The sequence below is a fragment of the Spermophilus citellus genome (assembly GCF_964194105.1).
Source record: "Spermophilus citellus genome assembly, chromosome: 3".
Classification (NCBI taxonomy): domain Eukaryota; kingdom Metazoa; phylum Chordata; class Mammalia; order Rodentia; family Sciuridae; genus Spermophilus; species Spermophilus citellus.
In genome coordinates this window covers 162,312,236-162,320,817 of record NC_138184.1, presented here as the reverse complement: position 1 = coordinate 162,320,817, position 8,582 = coordinate 162,312,236, and the positions used below count along the sequence as shown (strand labels likewise).

The following is an 8,582-nucleotide window of genomic DNA, read 5'->3' as shown; positions in this document are numbered from 1 at the left end:
CCCCAGCAAGGAGCCCAGACTAGGATCCTAGAAGAGGGCCCATGCCAGGAAAGAGCAGGGAAGGGCGGGGCCAGGGAATTTGGGTGGCACTAGGGTTCTGAGGTGCAGGGAAGCCAAGGGGAGCAATGAAGCGGCCCAAGCGAGGGGCCCACAGTCAAAGCCCAGGGATGCAGGGAGCAACAAGTGCCACCAGAGGCTCAAGCAAGGAAGCAAGCCAGGGAATGGAGATAGACATCCAGTAGAGAAGTAGCAGGGATAACTTATGGATGAGAATCCACCAAGGAGGAGAAGGCTTCCAGACCCAGGCAGAAAGCTTTGCCTTACACAGGAGGAAGGACAGCTCCTCTGCTTTAATGCAAGATAGAGGCAGGGCAGCAGAGCGTAGGAAATTCCCATCTATGCTTCTTTTCTTTCTTTCTCTTCAGTAAATTATGATGCTAGGTCATTTTGTAGAAAGTGATTTGTGAGAGTATGTTGGAAAGGGGGTAGGGATTAATGGTCAAGGAGATGGAAGAAGTCATTGAGTGTAAGTTTACCTGAGAAAACTAGCAGGTCTCTTAGCAGTGTTGAGGATTGAGCCATTTGAAGATGTTGATGAAGTTACAGTGGTACTAATCTCCATTATATCCCCCAGTTCTTAGGGGCAGGCTGGAGACTTGATCCTGAGCTACATGATACAGGTATTCAGATAAGACAAAGTGGAAAAGGATGTTAGAGCAAAGTCCATCATTCAAAAATGTGGACTATAACATCTGCTGGGGAAATGACCAAAATAAAGGAACAAGCTGAAGGCTTGGGAGAAAGGAGAGTAAATAATATTGCAGAGGTCATGGGAAGAGAGCAAGATGCTTAGATTATGTTATTATAGTGGTAGAGATGTCAAGGAACCAAGCTAAGGATGGGTGGGTTGTCCAGGTCTGGATCTCCTCACCTTTTAAACTCTCTTCATCACATTCCAACTGCTGCTACACTCCACCCAACATCTTTGACTAAGGTCTCAGATGACCTCTATATATTCAAATCCTATAAATATCCCCCATCCTCATTTTGCACAATTTCTCAGTGTTATATGATACTAAACTGCTCTCATTCTTGCAAAAAGTCTCTTCTGCTGGCTTCTAGGACAACACATTGCCTTATGTCTCCCAATGAGAAGCTCCAGACATTGAATGCTGTTGCCCAGTCTCCTGTGGGGGCCCATCCTCCCCTTGCTGAGTGGTACATTTGGAAGTTTCCTATTAAGGCTTGGTCCTTGGCTCTTTTACTTGTATTCTTTCTTGGCAATCATATCTGGGGCTCATGGCTTAGCTCATTATCTTAGGAATTTCTTTTGAACTTTAAACCCATATATCCAATTCCTACTGGCTATTCCTCTTGGATATCTTAGAGATTTTCACATTCCTTACCTGCTCTTATATGTAACTTACCTCCAAACCTGGTTATTTTCTGATGTTCCATCTAAGTGAACCTCTTGTTCCTAGGCAAGTCAGAAATTTAAGAGCCACCCTGAGAGGCTCTGGACATAGCTCAGTAGTAAAGTGCTTGCCTAACATGCATGAGGCCCTAGGTTAGATCCCTGATACTACCATAACCCCCGCCCCCCTACACACACACACACACACACAAAGCTATCCTTGATGCTTGCCTTCACCGCCCCCCCCCCCACTGCCGCCAACTCTCTGAATCCATCCATTCACTTCTATGTCCAGTGCTATGACCCGGATCCAGGGCATTTCCCACCCAAAGTGCCGTAATTCCCATTCCCTTGGCACAAACCTGCTGATCATATAACCCTTACTTAACGTCTCTGTTACTTCCCACTGCTCCTTGAATAAATACACGTTCTCATCATGTGGTCCTCAGGCCCAGGATAGCCTGAACTTTGCAGCTGCTGCAGGCATGCTGGCCCTGCAGGCATCTGCTTTACCCACCTGCTCCTCCCTGGTTCTTCCAGTCCTTCATCTCTCAGTTCACACTTCCTGAGAGTAGCCTTCCTGACTACCTCATCCAGGCTGATATCTGCCATCATTTCTTCTCATAGTTCATTGTGTGCCTTCCCTTCCTAGCTCTTACCTCAGTGTGGAATTACATATCTCTCTAGTTGGTCATTTGATTGTGTCTGTGCCCTACCCTGGACTCCATGCTCCATTAGAGCAGGAATCACATCTGGTTTTGCTCGTTGTATCTCCTTCTTCCACTTAGTAAAATACTTGGCTCTTGAGGATGCTCTGATTTTTTCCTTTTTTAGTTACTAGGAACCATAGGATTTAAGCATAAAAGTGTCTTAGAAATCATCTGCTATCCATCATTTTCTAGCTAAGGAAAAGGTGTGGAGAGGTGAGAGATTGGGGGTTTGTGTACACATGGTGACATACCAATTAACAATGGAGTTAGAGTATGAGTCTTAATCTCTTTCCAGTCCAGGGATCTTTCTACCTCCCCCTAACAACTATTTATTGGATATAAATACTCTAGTAGAATTCTCTCCTTCTCCTTTTCTTTTTTAAAAGTAAAAAGCAAGAGCTGTCTGTGCTTAAACTGTGCTCGTGTGTACATACACTCTACAATCATAAAACATCAAACCAGGATGCTTTATGTATATTTTAGTTGTAGATGGACACTAAACCTTTATTTTTATTTTTTTGTGGTGGTGAGGATTGAACCCAGTGCCTCACCCATGCCAGGCAAGCACTCTACCACTGAGCCCCAGCCCCAGCCCCTCAGGCCTTTTTTGGCAGACAAAGTAACATGCTCAGCATCTTAAGGATGTGCTCCCCCCTCATCCCTACCAACTTGCATCAGTGATGAGATGCTTCCTTGGGACTCAAGAGGTGGCTTCTCCCCTTCACCCACAGTAAAGTCACTGTGCCATCCTGGAAGCTGTGTACTTGTTAGAGAAAGTTGCAAATCCATTTCCCATGTTACAGCAGGCGATCATTTTCTGCACATCATATCACAGTATGATTATCCAAGTAGTTTGCTCAGTTTCCAGAGGTGGCTTTTTCTGCCTATCTGCATGTTTGCCAGCGTGCGTGCTAAATAGAGCACGCGGGCCCTCTGGTGGTCATCTGTAGGAAAAAGCTCATGTGCTGGAAGACATTCGACTAGGTTGGGGTGAGAATTCTCAGTTCCTTGCCTCCACAAGCCATTTCTCAAATTAGTCATTAAAACTAAACTAGGGCCATTATAAACCATCTGAATAAGACAGTTTATGCCAGCAATGGACTAATTATTTTTCTGGTCAGGCTCACATTTTGCCAGACACTGTTGCTAAGCAGAACAATGACTGATGTAAACTGGGGCTGTGGTCTGTGAGTTTGGCCCAGAGATGGAGGGGAAAGAAGAGTCTGATGGTAGTTCTCAAATGAGCAACAGACATTCCCTCCATGGGAAAAATACTGAGCACTACACAGCATCTTATAGATCACTTATACAACATGTAATTCAAATAACTGCATAGAGACAGGAGCTCTGAGCCAGTGGGTCTTGTGGGTGCAATGCTGGGACAAGGGACCTGTGAATAAGGGGCAGGTGGTAGAACATGGGAACAAATCGATCTTGGGCTATATGTAGAGCTGGATGGTTTTGAGACAACTAAAAGAATGAGGTGGAGAGAGGGGAGTAGACGATATGGAGTACTTTTAAATGTCCAAACTGTCTCATCAGGCAGGCCACTTAAGAAATCCAAGTTTCCTGTGGCTGAGGAGGCAGAGGTCCATGCAGGCAAAAGACAGGGTCATAACTGACAGCAGGCACTGGGGAATCAGACTTTGAGATAGGAGGCAGTGCCTGTTCTTTTTGGACCTACCCTCAACATGTTGGTAATATCTATTCTTGCTTTTCATTAAAATATTTTTGATGTGCCCTATTATCTTTTTTATATTGTGTTTAGATTTATGTTAAATTTTCTCTGCATATGACAGCCTTTTAAAGTAAAAAATCAAAAATTTGCCTACTTTAAAACATTGGAGGGCTGGGGCTGTAGCTGAGTGGTAGAGCACTTGCCTAGCATATGTGAGGCCCTGGGATCAGTCCCCAGCACAAACAAAACAAGTGACAACAACAGGAATGTAAAAACCCTGCTAGGAAATATGTTTGAAAAAGTTAAAAATCACAAAGAGATCAAGAGGGTTTAACAGTTGCTTTTTTTCCCACATTTGCCTATATTGTTACATATACCATTACTTAGAAATCCACACTCCACTCCACATGATAAATTACAAAAGAGAGAGGGACTTTTAAAACCACATTTAATTTTTAATACAAAATCTGTTGCATTATTACAGAAGTGACTCCATGCACAGATAAATTTAGCATGTACCATTATGGAAGGGTAAAAAACTGTACTTTTATTGTTCTCTTGAAACATTGACAAAATAAAGTAACTTTTCTCTTTGTGCTCTCTGATGCCAAGGCAAGTCCATTGTATTTTTATTTTTGTCTTTCAATGGATAGGTTGATCTTTCAAAAGTGGATATGGAGAAATGAAAGCATTAAGGGCCACCTTAACCTGGGATTACTTCAAACTATGCTTTACCTGCATTTACCAAACATGCCAGGTATTAAACCTACTGTGCTCCATAGGCAAAGCTCTGAAGATTTCAGCTAGAAACCTGCTGTGGAAAAGTTCGCTATTTCCATGTCACAGCAAAAAGGGAGAAAAAACACAAAAGGTACTTAGATGCTTTCCAATCCCACACACTGCATGAATTAGCTTACTTCTTACACAGTGCAACATAAACATTGTTTACTTGTTTATTTGTATGTAACACCTATAAGCATATAGCATCTACACTTTAAGTATATTTACAAATTCAACAAAATATCTACATATAAAAAGCTTTACTTAAAATTAAACTTGATGCAAGTTATGAGAAACCAATTTATTGGCAAATGAAACTGAGCATTCCTTCAACCATAGGTTGTTATAGATTTTCATATTTAGAGGTAAACCATTTGATAGATATTGTTTATGAATAAGATAGAATATATATATATATTTATTTCTTAAACTGCAGATGTAATCCCTTAGACTGTTGGCCTTTTAAGCACTTGTCAAATTTCTTAGATTCTGAAGTGTGTCCATTGTGATTTGCATATACATTGCTTAATGCTGCAGAGAGTTTCAAAAGCTCATATAGGTAAAGTCTTACAAATATGAATTATGTTGGCATGCTGTTGTATGCTTTTAGTTTTGCAATAACTTGTTTATTTTTCTATTAATTTTATACCATGTCGACATTCTTACTGAATGTGACCTGTTGGAATGAAAACCAAACTATCATGTTGTCTAGTTGATAATAAAATTTTTCTTTGTAATTTATGGGGAAATGTCCCTTAAAATAAACTGTCTTCTTACTTTAATTTTCCTTTTCTTTTTTTTGTTTTCAGCATTTCAGTTTTCATTATCTCTGCTTTTCAAAAGTTACTTTTTGACAATGACAGTAATCTAAGATGGAGTCCACTGTACCGGCTGATACAGAATGCAGTATATTATGGAATGCTTATTGTCTGAAGGCACTGCATGTATCTTGCCCTGTGTTTTCTGGAAATCTTTTTTTTTTAATTTAATTACAGTGATTTGTTTTCAATTCTTTCATATGGCACAAATGTCCAAATGCATTGCAATACACACTGTTTATGCCTAAAAACAACCAAACACAGATAATGTACAAAGTAGAACACTGTGCTGCTGTAATACCTGGAAGATTAAGAAGCCTATGAAGTAACAGGAGCAAAGAGCAGGTAACAGAGTCTCAGTAGCATCAGCAAATGCAACTGTCATAATTAACTTATTTAGCAAGTATATACTGTACATACTGTTCCTACCAGTCTCCCCAAAAGACTAACAACAGCTAGACATAAGATCACCAATTTCACAACAATGTCCACAAAGACATTGAAGTTCTAGAGAATACTACAGTAACACTCTTGACAATGAAAATGGAATTCATATTTAGGGGTTCAGCTGAGGATAGTATAAACAAAGTATCAAACCATGTTTTAATAACATACTTAACTTAGGTATGTCCTTTAAATGTGTAGCATTTCTCATGCATCCTATTGAACTGTATCTTGAAGAGGGAATAGCATGAATTGTTGACGATGTTGCATCATTTTGATCAGTTCTGAGGAAATCGAGACAACCCACTTTGAATGAAAAAGTATGCACTTTGCACTGCAGTTCACATTGACATGTCATTTGACTGAGTTGTGTTCTTGCTCTAACTTTTCTCATAATATTAACATACAGCAGAAAACATACTTTCTACCCATATGTTCATAGTATGAGAAGGCTGACAAACAAGTGCTTAAGATAAACATTCTAGAGAAATCGGACATTGGCAAAGAGCTTAAAAATTAAACAAAGGAATTCATGGCATTGACAGGAGAAGGTGCCTCTGAGCTCTCGTTTCCCTCTGCCGGTTCTTTCTCTTTCTTACCACTGTATTGTCCAATAAAGGAGCCATCCTCGTTGAATTGGCCATTCACCCCCTCTCCATAGTCAACCAAGCTATCATCGCTGTCTTCTTTTTTCACAGTCCTGTCTGAAGGTGTTCGACTTCCTTTTTTCAAAGGCTTGTGGTCTTCTGCATCACTGGAATAAAGAGGAAACACTGTTGTCATGACTGGCAGTTGGGTAACATCTTTTTCTTTAAAGATCATGCATGCAAATTATGGAAAAGCACTTGGAGTCCTGAGCTTCTGTAGCCAAATCTAATTGTCAGGCTGACTCCAGTGACTAGTATGGAGCTGGAATGAAGAGCAGTGCAGAAATGGTTGAATCATGAAGTCTTCAGTAGAATGGATGGCCTCCAATTGTGCATGTTAATTTCAATGAGAGAGGCTGACCCCTGATTTGAAAGCAATCCAGAAATAATCACAAGCATTAAAAAAGGAAGAATAGAGAAAAAATGGAGACCACTATTTTGAATTCAAAGTGAGAAGAGAAACTTATAGGAGGTAGATAAGTTATTAGTATGTTAAACTGCATAACATAACTGATTCCTTGGACATGAATGGAGCATGATTTTGATTAAATGTGAAACATGGATTTTTTTTTTCTGAGCCAGAAGGAGAAGCAAAATCCTGCATTTCGAATAATTTTGTTATTGGCCAGACTTGTAAACTTCAACCTTACCTTTCAAGAGACCTACAAATTCCATTAAAAGGATGCAGAAGAAACAAATGAAAATAGCCTAAGAAGAAAAGCAAAATCCTTATACTGATAGTACACAGTATTTTTTTCCTATAAAACTGTTAGTCATGGGTAAAAACTTATTAATTTGGAAACATACACACTTTAACTTAAAAGCTCTCCATAATTTGTAGTATGAATGGCATGCCAATAGTCTAAAAAGCATGAGTGCTTCCAACACAAATAATCAACGACTTCCTGCACTCATCTTAACCCCCTCTCCTTGTGCCATGTGTGTCATCTAGCTTGTCTACATTGGATGGGAAGCTGAGGGACACACTTTAATAAAGCTTTATAGGACTCTATAGTAATTGTTATTTTTTCTTATTTCTCTGTTGAACACCTAAGCACAATTTCTAGGAAGTAGAAGAGGTATTTAAGGATGTCCACCTAATTACATGACTGTTCACGTAACTAGGTATGCACATTGGCCTATTAGATATTAAGAAATATCTTTTTTTTTTTTTTAAAGAGAGAGTGAAAGAGGAGAGAGAGAGAGAGAGAGAGAGAGAGAGAGAGAGAGAGAGAGAGAGAGAGAATTTTTTAATATTTATTATTTTTTAGTTCTCGGCGGACACAACATCTTTGTTGGTATGTGGTGCTGAGGATCGAACCCGGGCCGCACGCATGCGAGGCGAGCGCGCTACCGCTTGAGCCACATCCCCAGCCCCAAGAAATATCTTAATAGGTAATATTTGGGCAAAAAATAGTGGAAAAAAGAGCAATGGCATAATCCAATATTTTGTTTTCTTTCAAAGAACCAAATGCAAGTTAAAATAGGAAACACACAATATTAGTAAAGAATAAAAAGTCTTAATGTAACAAAGAGGTTGCTTAGCTGTAGTAGTTTATCTAGCAAATTTTAAGATGCACCAATATTCTGTCTTCTTTGTCAATAACTTCTGCTAGTGGTTTCATTTTTTTCTTCAATAATAGTATCTCAAGACTGGGAAGTAATGCTAGCCACATGACACTGGCTTTTGCTAATGAAAATTACCTATTTAACAACACACAAGTTCTTGTTGAAAATCTATATTATCACCACCACTGATAAACAACTGGGGTGGAGTCACGGAACCTTGAGCTGCCTGTCTTTGGGGGCATTTTGGAGAGCATAACATTCAGCTTCTAATTTGTTATGAAAATAGCTTAGGCTACATCTTTGGGATTTACTCATTAATCTGTAGGCTTTGCAGGAATAGTTTCTGTGAAATACTGAACATGACTTGATGAAAAAGTCAGTTCTGCTGAAAAGTTCAATAATGAGCAGAATTTTGTCACTTGGATTCCAACTATTAGCCTTATTCTGCTTTGTAGAACGAGCTTCCCAAGGATACTACAGGAAATTTTTGTCTATGACACTACTTTGATCCAGCCACCAATG

At 39.7% G+C, this 8,582-nt stretch overlaps 1 protein-coding gene across 1 annotated transcript in view; it reads right to left on the bottom strand.

Annotated features, from left to right (window-relative positions):
- Positions 1 to 4,305: 4,305 nt before the first annotated feature.
- The window catches only part of NRCAM (neuronal cell adhesion molecule), a 278,975-nt gene continuing 274,698 nt past the window's right edge, over positions 4,306 to 8,582 (bottom strand). Inside the window, exon 30 of the mRNA XM_081286371.1 lies at positions 4,306 to 6,598. Within this exon, the coding sequence (XP_081142497.1) occupies positions 6,361 to 6,598 (238 nt within the window). The 3' untranslated portion in view covers positions 4,306 to 6,360. The remainder of the gene's footprint in view (positions 6,599 to 8,582) is intronic.